The 21,384-nt window shown below is 42.0% G+C and overlaps 1 protein-coding gene across 2 annotated transcripts; it reads right to left on the bottom strand.

The window, feature by feature from the left end:
- Nucleotides 1–1,256: 1,256 nt before the first annotated feature.
- On the bottom strand, nt 1,257–13,897 carry gabrg1 (gamma-aminobutyric acid type A receptor subunit gamma1). Of its 2 annotated transcripts, none has more exons than XM_064334787.1 (9): nt 13,694–13,897; nt 7,941–8,101; nt 6,788–6,855; nt 6,246–6,466; nt 5,816–5,898; nt 5,158–5,295; nt 4,813–4,965; nt 4,200–4,399; nt 1,257–3,739 (listed from the first exon to the last, which is right to left on the bottom strand). In XM_064334787.1, exons 1-9 carry the CDS (start codon nt 13,798–13,800, stop codon nt 3,461–3,463), a joined length of 1,410 nt encoding a protein of 469 aa, XP_064190857.1. In that variant the 5' UTR covers nt 13,801–13,897; the 3' UTR covers nt 1,257–3,460. The 2 variants fall into 2 exon arrangements, with proteins under 2 accessions (XP_064190857.1, XP_064190858.1); XM_064334788.1 differs by having other exon boundaries at nt 1,257–3,736.
- Between the last annotated feature and the right edge of the window lie 7,487 nt (nt 13,898–21,384).

Below are 21,384 nucleotides of genomic sequence, written 5' to 3'. Positions count from 1 at the left end.
GAGGAAAATCAGAACCAGATAAAAACATTTTTTTTAAAGACCATGGGAATAATTATTTATTCATATAGTACCATCCACCTGTCAGTCAGATAAGGCATTACAAACTGTACTCTCAAATTGGTAACTGTGATTTGTTGTAGTATAGATTTCGACCGTAATTGCAGTATATTGGGAATGTCATTATATTGTGATTACTGTTTAGTAATAAGTAAATATAAATTGCTGGTTGCTAACACAGGATTTTAAATGCTGATCCGCGTGAGAAGTTCAGTTTGTAATTAATTACCGAAAATAATTAATTTATTGGAACAAAACTAGATTAGAATTACTGATTTGTGAGAGCATTTACATTTCAAATACTGACTAATCATAATCGTAGATTACCAATATTGATTAGTTGGAGTAGCACTACATTATTGTAATTTGATTAGTGGGAAGAGTTGTAAGATTGGTTTTAAAGTAAATATAACAGTACTTTACCTGTCCCTCAATCACATGGTTTAAAATGCTCTGTTTTTCCCTTGTAATTGCATGATGGTAGAGCAGCAATAGCTCTACTCGTCTAAAATTATAGACTCTCTGACAAAAACAGTAAAAGCAAATAAATTGGCACCGTTTCCTGGCTCGGTGGTAAAGACCTTTTCAGTAGCAGCCTGCCGTTAAAACCAAAAGGAGGCAGACATTTTGAAGTACAACTATAACTTGACTACCTCAAATTCTACACAATTCAAAAATGCTATACTGCTTTATTTTATGCATTGTTCTGTTACTTACTGCAAATATTATCCGTATATTTATATATACATACAAGTTTAAGTATTTTAAAATATGAATACATAGATTTTCACACTGCATTAAATTCATTTTAAAAGCCTGAGTGTCCCTGAAAAGTATCCTTCATTTTTCCAGCTAAATTTACTTCCAGATCAGCACTTATCTATATTAATAGATACATTTTTGCACAGCGGGACAATATTAAGAGTATATCAAAGTTGAAAATTCATATTGGAAAAATGTAACAAGGACAAATACCTATGGTTGTCAAAACTCTGCTTAAAGATAGCAAGCATTTGCATGCATTTGATTGACACGGTTATGCTTCAAAATACTGTCAGTCACATGGATGGCCAGAGAACTCTGAAAACAGTTTAATTCCAGAACAATGTTACCAACCTGCTCTTTGGTTTAAAGTGACTTTCTTTAGCAAATCTTAGGCAAGATTTATATAAAGGGTGACTTTTCTTTTAAGAAAAGAAAAGATAAGTTGGACAACACTTGCTGATGTCGTACGCACAGTATAGAAATTACAATTGCAATTTGGGTCGAGCATTTGAATCCTGCATCCTACTTCCTATACACTAGAGATAAAATGGAACCACTGATATGAACCTCAGGGTTAGAGTTACAGACTCAGAGATGAGGACCTCAGAGTCAGAGTTACAGACAGCGGGATACATAAGGGATATGTCTTAGCACTATACAATGTGGCAAGAACCTGATTCATGGTTTAAAAAAAAATTAAAGAAAAGAAAAGAAAAAGTATAATTATTGCTATGCTTAACATCCAAACCTAGGACTTGAATGATGAATGAATGTAACTTTTTTTTGGGCACTTTTTTTTTGCCTTTAGTCTTCATAACGAAATGAGTCACCACCACAAGGTGGTGAAATAATGGCTCAATCTGACAGTGTTTAAAGCATCTTTTTTCTATTTTTTTTTTTTTTTTTAACAGCCCATTTTTTTTGCAATAAATGTTATGAATCAAATTCATTTCATGACATCAATATGATCACAGTGCTAAATTAGGGGAAAACTAAATGAAACCCAATGTGAAATCTGCAACGTGCAGCAAGGTCATTTTGGCCCTTTCACAGCCTAGTACATCCGGATATTGTGTCCTACAGTATATCACTTTCACATGCAGACATATACACTTCTCTGCAATTGTCCTTCCAGGAAAAGAAAGCCAGGATATTGGTTATAAATCTACATTCTCTATCATGATGACACTTGGACCAGGATGTTTTTTATTTATTATTAGTTCAGCTGACAGCGCCATGATTCTTGGAGCTTGTCAGCGCATTGAGGGTATAAGCTTTTCTTCCTGTTCTGCAAATGAGGGCGACGTTTCATCAGCTGCTTGTAAAAAAACAAAAAGGGTTTTGCATTTAAATTTATTTAAATATTTAACCAGGTAAGTCAACTGAGAACTGGGTTCTCTTGTAATGATGTCACCTGGGAAATCACAGTGAGCAGGGAATACAAGGGATCGTGTAGCCAATGGGATGTTGGGGATGTTGAGGTGACCAGATGCTCCAATTATAATACCTAAAGTTTAACATCTCATCGTAAGGATGGAACCATCTACAGCACAGTGCCCCCATCACTGTGCTAGTGCATTGGATTTTATATTTGGCCCAAAAAGGAAGAATACCCTCTACTGGTCCACCAACAACTCTTAAGCATCTTCCATTCAAATACTGACCAAGCCCACCCCTGCTTAGCTTCAAGCAGTTAGACATGAAAATTAGTGCTAAGGCTGCTGCCCTATGATACGACTAGATTCAACTGTTCAACTGTATCATTTATAGTAACTAAGTCATTTAAATTCATATAAATTTACACACACAAAACTGTCAACTATATTATTTCTGTAGCGTCATCCTGGCCCAAAACTTGGATCCAGTTTACATGCATACAACTTCATGGGGAAAATGGCATTTTCTTATGCCTACATCTGAGCCAAAAACTGACAGAGTGGGCTCTAACTGCAGAGGTGATCCCACTGTGCAAGTGTTAATTCTTAAATATATCACAGGCGCATATCCCTTCAAAACTGAATAAAAGAGACTGTTCAGTTATTAATTGAATTAATTATGATAAGGTCCACACAGCAGGCTTGTTCATACAAGCCTAAGAGTTAACTCTGAGCACTTAATTTAGCCCATCCAAGGAATGGACAAACGTTTTGTTTTCTAATCAGGCTAGAGAACTCGATTAAGAGTCGCGTTCAAAATCTACAGGCGTGTGCTGGATAAGGTCACCTGTAATCAAGAACTTTTAGGAAGCTCAGAATGCAAAGCCACATCGCTCCTGTACACACCTGTGGTATTGCCTAAAGACTTTAAACCACGCTGCCAAAATGCTCCCCTCTGAACATGCAGCTTCATTCCCTACTCGTTGGAATATATTTGTCTAAAGAAGCAATTCTATTCGCAGCTTGCTGGCTCATTTTAAATTATGCACCCTACCCCATAACCTCCCCCCAATCTGTATCCCTGTTCTCCCAAAAACCAGAGGCGTAGTATACACAAGCAAGTTATTCTAAATCCTACACATCTCTAAGATAATTTTTAAAAAAAACGTTAAATAATTTTTTTTATTTATGCTACATTTTTTTTTTTGTTTGTTTTCGTCTTTTTTGTTTGTTTCGTTAGTTTTTTTTTTTTGTTTTGTTTTTTACAGGTAGAGGTAGCCCACCCAGTAGACCAGGTTGAAGAGGCCGAAGGCGGTGGGGAAGAATATCCGGGCGTACGAGTCGATCTTGGACACGCGCACGTGCATCCTGTTCTCCCGCCACGCCCCCGAGCGGCAGTCGTCGAAGCAGCAGAAGAAGCTGGCGCAGTCCTTCCCGTCCAGGCACTCGTAGGCGTAGTCCTCGTCCTCCTGGTAGGGGGCGACGTTGTTCATCTGCAGCAGCGACGCCCCCGGCCGGATGTTCACCACAGCTGATTTCTGCTGAGGGATGGATGGATGGATGGATTGGGGGATGGATGGATGGACGGATGGATTGGGGGATGGGGTTAGGGACCTGGCATGACCATTACTGCAGGAACCTACCATGTCTGCTAATGTTGTACACTTAAACTGGAGGGGCTGGCTTAACACTGAAAGGATGTGCCTGTACCTCTTTATTGAGAGTACTCTCGCTCCCTTGCTCTCTTTCTATGTCTCTTTCCCTCCTCTCTCTCACTCACACAGTAGTCCCAGTTCCCCTGCTCACAGATGACAGCGATATGCACTTTGCTTCGCTGATGAGCCCTTATGTGCTTCGCGGCTGGCGTGTCGGACTCCCCTGGGCGCAGCTTCGCCGCCCCCCCCCCCCCCCCCCCCCCTCGCCGGCAGCTGGCGGCGCTGCTCCGCTCCAGCGGTGACGGTGGCGGTGTTTTTAAAAAATCACCGCGAGTCGTCCTCTCACCTGCGCGTCGCTGGCTTTGGCCTTCTTCGCCTGGCGGTTGCTGGTGAAGTAGTGCAGCGTTCCGTACTCCATCAGCGCGGCGAAGGTGAAGATGAAGCAGACGGACACGAACAGGTCCATGGCGGTCACGTACGACACCTTGGGCAGGGACTTCCTGGAGATGGTGCTGAGGGTCGTCATGGTGAGCACCGTGGTGATACCTGCACAGGAGACCCGGTTAGAGCTGGTCAAACACACTGACCGCAGCGTCCGACACACTGACCGCAGTGCAAATGAACTGTAACCAGAGCCCAAAGGGCGCAGGTCTATGACCTCAAGTGAAAGCCCAGCATCACTATAGGCCCAATGCAAGCATTAAAACCAGGCCCAAAAGCAGAGGTGGTCAGCCCAGGTCCTGGAAAGCCACAGTGTGTCTGCAGGCTCTTCTCGATACTCAGGGATTATAAAAAGGATTATTTAAAGCAGTTGATTACATTTAACTCACCTTATCTGGTTTCTTGTGTCTAAAGTGGCTGTATTTAAGATGAAAACCAGGACCTGCGTTGGGCACCTCTGCTCTAGAAAGGCCCTCCAGAATAAAATTCTCTAGAAAGGACAACAGAATCAGAAGAACCTAAGGACGTTCTGGCTGGAACGGCATCCTTGTTGATCCAGAAGGAGACCCAGGACAGCACCACGATCATGCTGCAGGGGATGTAGGTTTGAATGGTGAAGTACCCCATCCGCCGACTCAGGTCAAAAAAGATAGTCATGATGACATACTCTCCTAAGGAAGGGGAAACACAAAACCCCTTGAAAACAAGACTCAGCCGTCTCTTAACTATGACTATGCCCCCTCAAAACAAGACTCAAACCATCCCTTAACTATGGCAACACCCCCTCTCAAATCAAGACTCAAACCATCTCTTAAATATGACAAGACCCCCAATGGCAATAACGTAAGTGGGAGGAGTCACACCTGATTGGGTATGGGCCACATCTGAAGTGTTCCTCAGCCCCACAAAGGCAAACTGGTACAGTCTCCAGTATCGCTGGTCCGCCACCTCCACCGATCGCCGTTGCCAGCGGTACTGAATCTCATTCTTGGGGTAGCCATCTAGAGGACAACAGCAGAACAGCAGCAAAGTTAACTGCGGGTCATCACTGCAAAAGGCTGAGACGCAATCTGAAAGCACTATAAGAGACCCTGTATGGATTCCCTAGCTGTGAAATTCCCTGGCCACTGGAGCCAGGAACAGCAATGGCGGCGGACAGGAAGTAGGCCACTGGAGCACAGAACAGCGATGGCAGCGGACAGGAAGTGGCAGCGGCCAGATGGTGAAACACAAGACCGGTGGAATGTGGCACACGGGACAGGAATCATGCGACAAAGCAATGCATGATTTATGATTTTTTTTTTTTTTTTTTTTAAAGACTGCACTTGAATTTATTTTATTTTTTTTGGGTGGAAAAAGGAAGCTCTGCCTCAGCCCTACAGGCCTGTAAGATGACGTTCAGGGATGGAGGTACTTTTGCAAATGAGGTCAGCTTCTGACAGCTCTGGAATCTTACTGAACCCGGGAGGGGGGCGGGGGGGGGAGATGTTCGTGGATAACGGGTGAGAATTTAGCACCTACAGCTGGAAAACTCCAGGGGGCAAGAGTGCTCGTCCATAGGAAAGTTATGCAGCTTAAGGTAGCACTCCGCATTAATTGTCAACCTGACAAAAAAAAAAAAAGAATTGCAGAGGAAAAATAAAACAACGGAACAAGTAATCATTACGTATGTGCATCACATCCTTTCTGAAAGGTTATGTCATGATAGCGTAACTTAATTTTTTCTATTTTTATTTCATGTTACTTTTTCACTGTTGTTTTTCGGTGCAAACATGCAAGAGAACATCAGTTTCATGTGTAAAAATAAATGAATAAATAAAATTGAACAAATAAACAAAGCCTTTAACCTTGACAGAGTACAAGATGTAGAATTTAAAAGGTGCACAGACAGAACTAGCGCTAAACGGACACGTTCGCGAGCCTGGTCGCGCTTATGCGCGAGCAACGCTACCTCAGCGTGTACATCACCCGCCCGTTGCTCCAGAGCCTCAGCAGCCGGTTGGGCGTGGTGATCCAGTGGGCGTCGGACTTCCGGGAGTTCCGGAAGAAGGTGTCCGGGATCCAGATCTTGCCCACCATGTTGCTGTTGAGCATCAGCAGCTTCATGGTGCTGTTAAACTTCAGACGGCTGTCGTACCACGTCTGAGCGAAGAAGATGTCGATGGTGTACTCCTTTAAAAAAAAATAAATAAATAAATGATAATAATAAGACGAGCAAAACTCATTTCATGAGCGTGCCACCATCAGATGCTCAGGTCCTTATTTTACACTTGTGCAGAAGAGCATCTGACTAATTAGGCAGTAATAACAGCATATTACTGTAAATCATGCAAGTGGTGCTGGCGGTGCTTCTTTTTATTTTTTTTTAATGTTTGCAGATGGGAAGGTCTGTATCTCCGTGGTTATGAACACTTTTTTTTTTTTTTTAAGACTGACTTCCTGAATCTACCATCTGTTTCCTGGCTTTTGAACGAGAGGAGAGAACGCGCTCACCATATTTATGGGGTCGACGGGTCCGATGCTGTTGACGTACACCGCCGTCTCGATAACGGTTGGCCTCACTGTAAAAGATCGCAAGGCGCCGTGGGAATGTGGTTTGGACTATTAAAAATACATCCGCGTTTTAATGGGGGGCATCTATCTATTTCAGAGACACCCTGGAGTTTTAAAACCTCTTCAATTATACCATCAAAGTAAGAACCTCCGTGCCAGGCCTGATCGATGTGTGCTCTCAATCTTCTTTGAGGTCATTTGCAGTGTCCAGTGGAGCTAATGAACTTAATTCTTTGCACAGTAGTATTGGTTTTAAATCCATAATGATCTGGCTCTGTTACAGCAATAATCTCGGTGGAAATTCAAGCGTATGCAAAGCGCCAGGTTCTCAGAAGGGGACCACGGCGACTGCAATTATCCGGCCGCAACTGGAGCTCACGGTTAGAGCAACGCTGGTCAGCAGAATCGGTTTTCTGTTCAAAGTGCCCATGCCTGAATTCCATCATCATCATCATCACAGCTTTGGTTTACCATTTAATGAAAGTGTTGATTTTTTTTTTTTTTTTTTTTTTCTTCTTCCTACACGAAGAGCTTGGTGAGTTCAGCAAAAAAAGCCAAAAATAAACTTTCCAAACTTGTTTATGAAACCGGAAAAAAAAGTCACACTTGGAACTTCTGGCAAGTCAAAGGCAAAGTTGAATGCAAATTTTGATTTCACCTAGGCCCCAGTTCACGTGTTGATTTATGTTCTATTATATTGAAAGATAAATGAAAGAAAGGAATAAGACATAAATGCATACAAATAAGGCTAGGATTTAATCAAAATTGTCATTAACTTCTATTAACAATTTATAAACAAACATTATTTGTTTTCTTGACAAGCACAGTGTGGCGAGTTCAGCAATCACTATAATGAACTTGTCAAACGGAGTTTGAGAAGAAAAAGTTTAGAACTTTTGATGTACAAGAAAACCAAACCAAAGACAATGTTGACTGAATACAAGCCTAAATCCATGTTAAGCCTGCGTTCAATTAAAAATGTGTCCTTAATTTAAAAATACAAGTGAATGCACGCATTGAGTTGTTTCTGCAAGTGAAAGTTAAGGATGCTTGTTGATTGATTTCCAGGGCCTGTGTGTATGCGTTCGCTCACCTCCAATGTCAGGCCGCAGTTTGTTGTCATATCCCAACAGCAGCTTATTCAGGATCAAGGTGACGTCGCTCTCGTAGACCTTGGGTGACAAAACCCACGTTTTATTTATGGGGACGTCTTCGTAGTCTTCCTCCTCCAATTTGTTCGGGCCAAACGTCTCACTTCAAGGAGAAAAAAAAAAAAAAAAAAAACAGATTTGTTTTCAGACGCTCATTATCACAACACAATCAATTTCACCTCAGGGGGGTACCCCCCGATGATTTCTCTAATAGACATATTGGCAGTAGTGTGAAGATGGATTGGCCAAAAAGGACAAGGTTGCAGCTTCAAGTCCCACAGGCACTGCTATGAACATCTTTTTAAAATTTTTTAAATTTTTTTTTTAATAAAGGACAAGATTGTTTGCAGTTTTAATGTCAGTTAAAAATGGAAAGCAAGCTGACGCACTTGAAATGAAGCCACCATCCAAGATCCTGAAATGCACACATAAACGGCCTCCTTTTGCACCCAACCTTACGAAAAAATAAATAAATCCAAAAGCCAGGTGTCCAAAAACCACGTAGGCACACCCAACATGTGAAGAGTACTGTCGGGCATCTAGTTTTTCGATTATCGACTTTGAGAAACGGACAGTATAATTTGACCCGGCACACTTGCTCTGTGTGACCATAGGAATATTTCTGTTTCAGAGGAGTGTGTTTTGCGCTGATGATAGGGGGCGGACCCTCCCTGACTGTGGACACGGAGCACCCCACGTGACCCTTGGCCACAGTCGGCACCGATGCAGACGGGATTCTATTCTGAGACTGTGGGGTGAATCATTGGAGCCAAAAAACAGGTGCTTGCCACCAGGGAAAGAAGCCTAGTTTGTGCATAATTAATTAAAAGTCTGCAGTGGGAGACAGACACAGTGCGCTTGCCTTTGCTTGGACAGTCCAATGGCAAAAAAACTATAATGAACCCTGAGGGAATGCAAAGGGTGATGCTAACATGCTTTCGCACACACACGCGCGCGCGCGCACACACACACACACACAGATCTGTCTGATTCTTACAGCAGGGTGCTGATGCTGTTTCTCCTTAATTGCCCAGAATGATATATTGCAAAGGTCTGAAAGCTTGGGATCCTTCCAGACAATTCAGCTATTTCCACTGTGTGTGACTATCTATTATGGAATGTCCCTACAGGACGCATCTATAACCTACTGTCCCCACAAGTAATACACACTGGACACATCTATAACCGAATGACCCCACAAGTCACACACAGGACTCATCTATAACTGACAGACCCCACAGGTCTCACACACACACAGGACACATCTATAACTGACTGTTCCCACAGGTCACACACAGGACACATCTATAACTGACTGTCCCCATAAGTAACACAAACAGGACATCTACAGTTTGGCCAGGGAAAAGGACAGTAGTTGTGTTTTTTAATGTATAATTAGTATTCCAGTTGAGAGATTTATTAACTTACACACAAGCTGAGGGTGAGTGAAATGGAGTGATACCTGTATTGTGGCCTTGGCATTTAGGATGAGTATTTTCTGTGATTTTATTGCTGTTTGCTTCAACAGAGAAGTAGATTTAAAGCTAGACAGCCTAATAAAAGTGACACGCTATTAAGATAAAAAAAGAGACAAAAACAAAATGCTATAAATAAGCATAAAATGTCACATACAGTTACAACAAAAACGGAACAACAGGTAGGAATAATAATAATAATAATAATAAACTTGTATAAAACTTGTTTTAAATACCTAAGGGGAAATGATAAATAGATTCAAGGAGAGAGCTGAAATAAATCATCACCATGCACGTATGTGCTTGAGGCAGCACCTCCCCTGCTATGAAGTTAATGTCAGCGCTGAGCTTCTTCCCCTAGAAGACAGAACTGATCTGCTGATCTGCTGCTGGTCCCAGAGCTGACTGATTCCGCGTGACAATTCTGCCAACGGTGCCGGATGTTTGCTCTGTAGGTGACGCAGCAGATGGGGCACTGAGAGAGACCGCATGTGCGTTTCTGTTTATGTAAACAAAATGTAATTCAAAAAACCTGGACATTCTCTGAGCACAGTTATTATTATTATTTTTTTTATGGTTGTGCATCCTCGAGATCGGACCCGTTGTAGAAATGGTGCATCTACAATTGATGGCAGCGGATTTTATGTAGATTTTAAGCACAGCTTTCGACACCATGTCTCATTAATATAAATGCGTGTTTGTAGACAGCATTTGCACACAATTACCTTTTATAATGTGCCGATGACTGCATGGAGCTGTTTGTTCCAAACTGCATGACACTTTTCTTTTAAGATGAAACGTTTGTTTCGTGGAAGTGCTCACGGCATTTACTGCTATTTCTTTCAGTGATGAAAGAAACAAATTAATTTGTATATTTTGCACCTTTTCCTGACTCTGATATGGTTAACTGGCCATTTCTACAGTTGGCAGGATATCCATGTTTTGCTGGAGCAATAAGAAATACATTTTTTTTTAAAGAAATTATTTGACACTACTATATCCATAGACCCATGATGGTGGGAATGGCTAGTCAAAAAGCCCTTCTGCATGACATGTTTGTCCTGCTATGTCTTCTGTTCATTTTTTTTTTTTTTTAACTTTATTATACTGTGTATATACATTTTCAGATCTATTTGGAATCTGTTCACAGAATATTGTGTGATGGAACCCTTTATATTTTTTGATTTCTTACTGAAGTTGTAAACAGTCGACAATTTTAAAAGTATAGATTTTTTACGCCCAGCACTTTGTTCTGTACTAAAACAGACTTATTTCTAAATAAACTTCAGATTGATTTTTATATATACTCAAACCAAAGTCCCTCCAAGTATGACTTGGAGGGTTTTAAATATACTCTGCTAAAAATCTGTCCTGCTGTTGAAAGGACAATCTCTCTTAGGGGGAATATCTCATGGGAGGCAAACTCATTAAAGTCCACTGGTTTTTTAAAATATGGGCCTTGAACCTTCGATGTGGGAACTATTTGAGACCCCAGGCCCAGACAATGCTGTGCCGTGATGCCATTAGAACACGATGTGCGTGAAAGGGCAGTTTACAAGATTTACTGCTCGCCTCAGCACGCAGATTGGACAACTAGACTGCAGCTGAATATTTGCATGAGGTGCTGTAATCATCATTTACATACAAACTGCAGCACAGAACTTTACTGCATGATGACTGTGGTCAGTATGAGGACAGGTGTTGAACAAGAGGTTACAATGTCTCTTTATGACTAGATTTACACAACAAAACTTATATGTTCTCGTACACAAGCTATTTTTCTTTTCATTTCCAGAGAAAGCCTACCGAGGAGTGGAGGATGGTGAAGATTGTGTGTTTGGTTGAAGTATTTCAAACAGAAATGGAGCACTTGCCATAATCTCAGCTATGATAATCTCAGCTGTTAGGCAGCGGTTAGCCCCCCATTGAAAAGCATCATTTCCACGGCTCTCTACTGCATATGAAAATACCTTTCCACACGGTCCCCCTCATTAGCCTGCTCTGCTGCTGCTCTACCAAGGGCAAAACTGGCCAATTTGGGACAACAACAAAGCAACAACAAAGATCCTGGGCATGTGTTAGCCTTCGCTAACACACAGGGGCTAAATGTAGTTTGCGTTAGCATCTGCTAACAAACACACACAGGCAACATACAGCTCATGTTAGCCTTCGCTAACACACAGGGGCTAAATGTAGTTTGCGTTAGCATCTGCTAACAAACACACACAGGCAACATACAGCTCATGTTAGCATCCACTTAAATATAACTTTGCCCCTGTGTTTTTATTAGACCAATACAAGAGGCAAGCGTAGTCACAAAACTGCACATTTACATATTGCCCTTATACGGTCAAAGACCGATTCACCCAAAATGATCTTTTTTGACACCATAGCTGAACAGGAACTGGAAGTAGCTTAAGAGCCTCCCTAGAAATGGTAACGGGAAGTTACGCATGAACGACGGACCTGAGGCCCTAATCTCAAGATGACACCCCAAAAACAGTCAAATCACCTTTATATGTGCTGTTATTCGCCAACGCACTGCACGCAAACAGCTCCACACTTCAGAGGGCGTCAGCTAGCATTTTAAAATTATTTTTTCAAATACTGTAACTCCCTGTGGAGATAAACATGCTCCTCTCTGTGAGTCTGCTACACTGTCCTGTACTTGCCAGCTGGGACAAAGATAATGCAAAGGTCGACACATTCACACCGATCCAAGCAATCGATGTAAAGCATCATGGTAACAGACAGCATGAAGTACCATATATCGAACGATTAAATATAATATACTCCCAGTTGGTGGGTGGGTGGGTGGGGGGGGGGACAGTTGGGGTTGACCTTAGGCTCACAAGACTTGCCTGTGAAAATAATGTTGAAGTTCAAGATGCAACTACAGTGAAGCCAAATTCCATGTATGTTTATGTTTATGGATAACTGTTGCCATGAGTGCAAATGTTAGGCTAATCACATGCACACACGAGCCCTCATGCTTCCGTCACACAAACAAGGCAGACCATGTATCACTCTGAAGCAGTTCATACAGGTGTCAATATAGTCTTTCATAGAATACTGCCAGAATTAAAAAATTAATTAATTAATTAAATTAAAAAAATAAAAATAAATGGGTTGCCTGCTTCTGTGGTATTACTTAAATACATAAATGCCCATGATCACCTAAAATTATTCATTTATCTTACTGCATGGCGCAAAACTAGCTGACTAGGGTATTTGACCATATGTGATATCATAGCTGCAATTTACAAAAGGGGAACATTTCATCCTCAACCATAAATCACTTGACTTATTTTGCGGGGGGGGGGGGTGCTCGGGGGCGGGGCGGGGCGGGGCGGGGCGGGGGCGCAACTGGACATTTCTGTGGAGACACATACAACCTATAAACCCTTTGCCGCAGATCTAGAACAGACGAAAATGACTCAAAAGCATATCGGGCACGCGGACACGTTCTATCCACGCTGGTCACCGGGATCCGTATTATGTTCGCTATTAACGAACACGTTTCTCAATTAACCGACTAAAATGAAAATATGTGTACATGTGTTTAAGAGAACGTAGTGTAGGTCCGCTCTCGTGTATACGGTAACTGAGTCTGGGAATTAAAACGCTGGTGTCTGACTTGGCGCATAATTCGTATTCTTCGCAAGTACGTTGATCTCAATGAACGAGGTGGCCTCGGCAGCCCAAGGTTGTCCTTCTTCCTGAAGTGACATTGCCTAGTAAAACAGAAACGGAGCGAAACGGACTGTCTCCGCAACCAAACACACACGCACACGCGGCTGCAATACTAGGTTTCTGTGATAAAGGCAGAAAGAACTCGGATCAATTTTGATCACCCTTTTGTGCGCTTTTCATTAACAGTATTGGAGACACAAGTGTCTGTCGGATTTCTCCACCTCGTTATTACAAGACTATATCGCGACAGTGTTATTATTATTATTATTATTATTATTAGCGATAGAATGTTCAGTATTATAACAGTAACGAAATGCTGCAAACATAGGGTTAACCAGGAAACCTCCTAGCCCATTCACACGATATGCAGTTTCGCTCGAAGATGCACATGAATAATAGATATTTACTTAAAACTACCCAGCCCGGTTATATAAAAACGCAGCACTCTTCGACCAGCATCTCGAACAGCAACCTTTGTCATAACCACATTCCTGCTTTCTTTTCGCCTCCTCGAATGCCAAACTTACCAGACTCGTAGGCAACCCAGAAGCAGGCAAACAACCAGCACTTTTCCTCCGGCACGATGCGGCCGAACCTCCGAACCGAGCGCGAAATCCCCACCGTTCATGTTCATTGAAAATGATTGGGAAATGTGGGTCTGGAAAAGGATACCACGCAAATATATTCCCTTTCTACTTCTTCAACTGTTTTAGTGTTATTCAGCGGGGAGCGGGCAGGGTCCGGGTCTGTGGATTGACAGTTCAATCTACCAATCGGTGTATTTGAGTGTTGCATACATTATTTTTTATAGTATCGGGCTCCAGTAAGGTGGGGCTGAGGGCAGAGACAGACACCCTATATGATTTGCAGAAGCCGGCTTTCGGTATCCCCGTTGCAACGACCTCCAGCGCGTGAGGAGCATCAGCGCCGCGTACTTCATAATCCTCGCCCATCATCTGCGCTCGCGACCGGATGACAGGTCCCGATTTTCACAGATAAAGTGATTGGATTGAGTTTGTCTTGGGCGTGTAAAGTTCGAACGCACCCACTTCTCCAATCAATAAATCAATCAATCAATTGGTGCCGTTGTCGCTGTTTATTGATACATTGAATGCGTTCTCCAAAATTATTACATACGTAGTTATATGAAAGATATTAATAATCAACACAAGTGGAAATGTCTTTATTGTTTTTCATTTTAAACCTGTTTTAATCTGTAATGAAGATCATTATAAATAATAATAGTAATAATTGTCACCATCATCATTATGAACCTTTATGTACAACAGAAATCCCAATCAAGTCATATCAAGCAAAGGTTCCATAGAATTAAAAACTAAACACACCTTAGCATTTTTCAGATTTGCTTCAGGCCTTAAATTAATGAAAAGAGATCAAGGGAATAGTTGGACCAGATGGGGGGGGGGGATGATGGGGGGGTGGAGACGTGATCAGTAGTGATGATATGTTACCATGGTGATCCCTGCCATTCACATTCCGAACTGGTATGCCTCCTGGCATTCTCCCTGCACAAACATTAGAAAAATAAATACCTGCTGTTTTCAAACTGATCTCAGTCCTCAATTTATAAAATATTCTGATAATAGTCATTCTATAATGGCCTGAAATGTCCTTTTTGATTGACTTTTTTTTTTTGTTTTTTCACAGAATTTTGCTGTTATATTGTAGTCATCAATTATATCTGCATTTCAGAATCCCAACACCATATATGGATTAACAGGTTTGGTGATGGAAAGTTTTATTTATTTAAAAAATGTATATTTATTTTCATTTGTTCATTTCATTTTCCAGAGGGAGTTATGTCTGGCAGATCGGTAAGTCTGGCCTACATGCTCACTGCCTGGGGTATTTAGCTTTTCCTCACATTCTGTGTGATCAGATACTTAACCTTGAACAGGGTTTACTTGAGTAGTATGGCAGATTTTAGCTGGCCAAATAACTTTTTTTAAAAATTAATTAATTTATTAAAAAAAATTTTTTTTTTCAAATTTACTTTGTGGAGAGTTCAGAGTTCATTCCCATAATTGCGTATGCCAAGTCCCAAACACAATCTCAAAACCTTTCCTCTGATCTGATTCTTTTTTTTATTAAGTAACAAGAAAGTTTTGTTTTGGGGTTGGTGAACAAAGAAACATTGTGAAAATTTTGCTGCAATGTTCTGATTTACGGGACCTTTGCAACCTTATTGCATTCTAGTTAAAATGAATGTATTCACTTACTTCAAGTATTAATGTATTAATTTCCTTTTGTTTTTCAGGTTTGTTTTTTTTTCTTTTTTGTTAAACTTATAAATAATTCCGTCGAGATACGTTATGCTCTCTAACCCAATTCCACAGATGTCACTGTTATGCAATATTAAAATGCAATATGTCCTCTACCTATAAAAAAAAAAAAAAACAATAGTGCAGTGGTGAAGATGTTGGAGGTCTTCTTACCCTAACCCGCTAATCTCATGTTAAAAAGCTGCATTCAGTGACCCAGTAGAACCTGTGATGCCCTCTAACCCTCACACACTCAGTGTTAATCTCCACAGGAGTATTCTGAAGCGGGTCCCAGCCACGCCTATTCCGCCGTGAGGCGACGTAGCTTCCCGTCACTTGCGTTCCTGACGACAGCTCTGGGGAATTGAGACGCGACGGTTTCTCTTGGGTTTTTCATAGCCAGGTTCTCGTCGTGGATTATACCTTCACGTCGCTGTCCTCGAGGCGATTGTATCTTGCCGGTGAAGAGGCGGCCATGATTGTGGGTGTCACATGAAAATAAATCTCCAGAAGAAGACCTCTGATCCATACTGCTGTTTCTCCAGGCCCTTGATTTATGCAGTGTGTCTGATGGATGCAGTTTATTTCTTTACTTGCCTCTATTTCATTCCGGTGCTCTCAGTCTGTTTTCTGTTCTTTTCCACGTATATCGCCGTGGGGGGTGGGGTGAGGGGAGCAAGAGGCTGGCTACCTTTCCAATTTTCCCCACAGAGTTTTTTTTGTCATCTACAGCTCCCTCTGTAGAGGGCCATTGTATGTTGTTCATATGGTTTTCTTCGCTTGCTTGTCCATCCATCCATTACCTATACCCGCTATAACCAGGAATACACCCCAGACAGGCTGCCAATCTATCGCAGGGCACACTCACCATGCACTCACACACTGACACCTATGCCTCCAGTTAGCCTACCTCCATGTCTTTGGACTGCGAGAGGAAACCGGAGTATTCACTTGCCTTTTTTTTGAATGGATTTAATGAATCACTTAATCTCGTGCGAAACACGATGGGTATGGTTAACAACGTGCAATGCTACAGGACCAAAAAAAAATAAAATAAATTGAAGCCTGCGGCGTTTCCCCTGGGCCACGGGGGCGTGCGGAGGGGGGGAGGGGGGGGTGGGGGGTCGAGGCTGCCGCAGCACCGGGGGCGCAGATGACTAACGGACACGACTCCTTCCTCAGGGGTGCCGTTCCGGAAGCCGCGGGGGGGGGGCACACCCCCGTCCTCACAGCCCGGGGGTGCGGGGGGGCCTGACCAGACCGCTGTAATCGAGCCGCGGCATGAGCAGCCGTTTCATAAAATAATAATCATTACAGCGATAAAAACAAAGATCATTATGCCGTTTGGACCGACGCTGATCTCCGAGGCCGTGCCATTTGTCCCCCTCCCCTTCATCAGGGTACGGTTAATGCGCTTATCCTGTTGCTAGGCAACCATATCAACATCTCTGTCACGCTTGACTGGCAAAATCTTGAGTCATGCTTTCACTTTTTTTTCTTTTCCCCCCCTTCCTACTCTTTTCTTCAAAAGCCAATGCCTTTGCTATTTTGTTTTTTTTTTTTTTTCAAACCTGATTGCAGCTCGTGATCGGGGCCACACTTGAATGACCGTACACAACCTTGTTGCCAAAAGAATATTTGTGTATTAGTGATTGCTCGTAATTCAGTCCCTTTCAGTCTGTGAATAGTTACACTACAGCACAGCAATAAATGTTATGATACGTTTTGTCACCATGGTAATATTATTACCTGATTTGCACAGAGATCTTTTTAAACGCATGAACTGTTTAAAGTGAAGAGATGCCTGTGGCGTTATGGCTTACGCTCTGCATTGCAGAAATCTTTGCTTGCTTTGTCATCAATCATTTGTAAATAGAATGACAAAAAATATATATATCCCAAGCGATAAAGAACTATTAACAAAACTGCGATGTTTGCAAAGTTTGGCTTGCAGTAATTTATTCCTGTATATTTCTTTGGGGAGAAGTACTCCTGTGCAGCCCAGGCCCTGTCGACACTCACACTTTGCACAGTGCTCCTTCTTATTTAACGGAAATGTCGCTAAGGGTGCTTCTGAAACGAGTGCAGTGTTTGAGAAGGACACCTGGCAGTTCTTTCATGGCCAGTTGGCACAAGCCACTATCTGTATGCTTCTAGTCGCACCTTGTGCTGGGGTTAGCAAATGCCAAAGGCTAATCACCAAAGGAACTGCCAGATTTGCTTATTATTTTTTGCTCCTTTCAAACTGCTATCTACAAAACTAACTATCAATGATTGATTGATTTAGCAATAATTGATGGTTCATTATTAAGTTGAATGATGGCAAGTAACCATGCGTGAAGAGCTTAATTTGTCAAGCTCATTCAGACCTTGACTGCTTACACTCACGCTGAATAGTTGTCTAATCGCGCTGGGATTTAAAGGAAAGCATAAAAATCATTTTTTTGGCCGTGGCTGATTTGTGTCCCAGACGAGAGGACGGAAACGCTCTGACTCGACTGTTCTCTGTTTAACATTGCCACTCTGATTAATTAACTTTACTGTACGCTCTGTCGGGTTATTAGGGGCGGAAGGGCGCCTTGGGAGAGATGTAACCCTCCAGCCAAATCTGAAACTTGTGAAAAGGAGTGAAGCGGTCATTGGGTGAGCTGGGATCTTTCCCGGCCTTGTCTTCTGCTCAGGGTCTTTGTAGATTAATGATGAGCCTAGTTGTGCAGAATGGCCTGTCCTGGTCTTTATCCACGCTCTTATCACCTTATGTGGAGTCTTAGATGAATAGCTGTATGTGTGAATACTGGTAAAGGAAGGGGAGTGTACTGTATGGGTGGAAGACTGACACTACTCGCAGATGGCTATGGTGATATATCACTACCTCTGTCCATGGTGCTGAATGCTACTGCTGTCCGTGGTCCTGAACATTGCCACTCTACTGTGTACTAAACCATTCCACTGCCCATGGTTCTGAACACTTCCACTGTACTAAACCAATCTACTGTCCATGGTTCTGAACTTGACCACTGTCCTTGATCCTGAACGATGGCACTGTCTATTTTACTAAACCACTGGCCATTGCAATATTGCACAGTTTGTGGATTGAAGCCTGTTCTGCATCATTACGGGCATGTAGAAAAACAAACTGTTTATAAAGAAAAGCCTTATAGCCCAGAAACAACTGAACAATTTAAGTGAACTAGAACAGATCTATATGTAAATTCAGTAATTTGAATGCAAGTGTCTTTGAAAATAATTCAGCTCTGCATTCATAACTTAGTTAAAATGAGGACAATGACATGGTTTTCTGATTAGCAGGTATTGCCATTAGCATGTTCCTATCCATGGGCAATAGTGATTTTAAATGACATGTTTAAAATAAATCTACATATTTTTTGGTCAGGTGGCAGATCCGGTATCTATTCTCATTCAAAGATTCTGCCAGGGTGGCTGAACAGGTACCAAAGCTTTGTCTTTAAGCTTAAGGTACTGTCCTGCCTCCACAGTTTCCCATAGATACCAGATTGTATAGCTTTCAATAGGCTACTTTACTGTCTGTTCATTAGTAAATTAAATATAAAACTTCCTTTGGAACATTGACCTCTAAGATGACTCAAGCACATCAATCCTAAAGATGAAGTTGTATGACAAGGCATTAATTAATTTTTCAAAATAACATAGACAGTGTGACCTCAAATCAGCATGTGATGTTGACTAGAAATAGAACTACACAAAAACAAATACAATGGTTGCCTCCTGATGTAGTTCGTCATTCCAAATAATTACTGTACTCTGAAATGTCAGATAAATCTGTAAGGATCAAACTCTTTCTGTGTGCACATGGAAGCCTGGGACCAACATGGATAATGTGCAAAGCGTTACCCACTTGTAACGTCCCAAACTGCATGGGCTGGATCGGAACCTATTGGGCTGGATCAGAACCTGTTGGGTCAGATCAGAACTCAATCGGCTCTTATTGTGTTGGAGTCAGGTGAAACTGAAAAATCCACACTCCAATCATCACTCCAGTCACTAATCAGCCACAGGAGAGAAGTCCTTTTGGTCAACCGCTGCATGCATATAATAAAGTGCAAATTTTGATTTGTTTTATTAAAATGTTTAACATGAACAGAGATAGAAAATAGTTCTTCCAATTATCACACACCATTTTTTTTAACATCACAAAACAAATCTGCTGTCAATATTTGTTTTGTTATTAATATTTTACAGTGATGAATCACTTTAATATAATGGTGGCATTCGTGATGTTATTGAAAGGCACATAATGACCCGTAAGTGAGCTCACATCCAAATCTGTCTCTGTCGAAGCTTCCCCGGACGCGGGACGAGGGAGAGCCGTCGGTGCTCGCGCGGGCGGCGGGACGCGCCCAGCTCCGCCGCCTCCGTGCGTCTCGTCTCACGGCGGTATCGATCGGGGGGAGGATTCGCTGCGGCTCGCGGCACACGGGGTCGCGGTCTCACCCTCTGACCCGGCGCGCCGCGTTGTTTTTGGAAGACCGCTGAAGGCGTGCCGCTGTTTGTGATTTACCGCTACACAGCCCGTGCGTCTGCGTCATTATCCGATGGGAACGTATTTCGCTAGTTTCTCAAGAGCTACGCGGAGGCTCGCTTATTATTATTATTATTATTATTATTATTATTATTATTATTATTATTATTATTGACTGCCAGAGCCTGGTTCTTTCAGTGTGGGGCTGGAGATATTTGTGCTATAGGCCAAATGGACTCAATTCTGTACCAAAGCGCTCCGCTTCACATGATGTAGCTAATCGGTGTGCTGACCCAAGTTCCCTCAAACAAGCTTATCAACCCTTTTATTTTTTATTTAACCTTTATTTAACCAGGACAACGTCAATTGAAAGAACAGTGGGACCTCACATAAAACACAGAGTTGCACAACAAAATATTTACAAACATCAAATGGGGAACAAGACAGCAGTGTAGCATTAATTAAAAAGCAGAGCAAAGGTTAAAAGCAGGAGCATACTTCAGTCCCAGACACAAGGATTACATGTTTAAAGTCAGAAACTGAAATTATTTTGTCAAGTATAAGATTGTTTTGCAGATTATTCTAAGTGTAAGCTGAAAAAAATCCAAACCCAACTTTCCAAATTCGGTAGAGGGTAAAGGCACTTTAAAGGGTATCACATCCTTGCTGATATACTGCCTCTCGCTCCAGAAATTACAAGCAGATGTCCAGAATACTCACATTAAAAAAAATCCACTTTGCCAGGAAAGCCTTTGAGCCTTCTATGCCGAAGATGAAATTTGAATTACCTTTCGACGACAGTGTAAAATTAATCTCCCTTGAAAGTCGTGCTTTATTGGGAGGTGTGCATACGGTCACACGTACCGCGTGCGGTAATGTCACTGCGCTGACACAAACCCATCCCATAACCGCTTTCATCGAGAGCGTTTATGTTGTGTTTGGTAATTCGGGACCCCTGGAGGCTCAAACAGGTTGTTTCAGAACGCCCTTGAGCTGTGTGTATGCTTAATCGACTGTTTCGTCGACTTGTCTTTCACAAGCACCGCAGATCTGTGAAGCCACAGCCCAGGAAAGAGATCACTACCACTAGAGTCACTGAGTCTCTTCTCCGACTGAACAAACCCACAGTATTATTTAAATCCTGGCTATTTTAATATGGCCTGGAAACAGTTGTTGCTGTTATTATTATGGTTATTATTAGAGAGTGAAGCCATTTTTTTTACCTTGTAAAGACCGCTACACTGTACAAAAATGTCTGTGAATTTCAGCGCAACAGTCTGTAAAATAGTTGAGGAACAAAACTGTAAACAGCTGAAATGCAAATAATTGTATATATCAAAATTCTGTTTTCCACTGAAGCTGTAAGTTGTGTAACTTCACCATCAATATCAGCAAGCACTGAAGAATGAACTCAAAATGATTTTTTCCTCAAGCA

Source organism: Anguilla rostrata, chromosome 5 (assembly GCF_018555375.3).
Source record: "Anguilla rostrata isolate EN2019 chromosome 5, ASM1855537v3, whole genome shotgun sequence".
Classification (NCBI taxonomy): Eukaryota; Metazoa; Chordata; class Actinopteri; order Anguilliformes; family Anguillidae; genus Anguilla; species Anguilla rostrata.
The sequence above is the reverse complement of the archived record's forward strand: the minus strand, read 5'-3'. Positions and strand labels throughout refer to the sequence as shown.

What these genes read in the sequence shown, in the direction of transcription:
- gabrg1 (XM_064334787.1), bottom strand. Translation starts at nt 13,800, where the DNA reads ATGAACATGAACGGTGGGGATTTCGCGCTCGGTTCGGAGGTTCGGCCG. An exon ending in CTGGGTTGCCTACGAGTCTG is followed by an intron (nt 8,102 to 13,693) that starts GTAAGTTTGGCA and finishes TTCTCCTTGAAG; the next exon opens with TGAGACGTTTGGCCCGAACA. An exon ending in CGGGTGATGTACACGCTGAG is followed by an intron (nt 5,899 to 6,245) that starts GTAGCGTTGCTC and finishes TTTTTTTGTCAG; the next exon opens with GTTGACAATTAATGCGGAGT.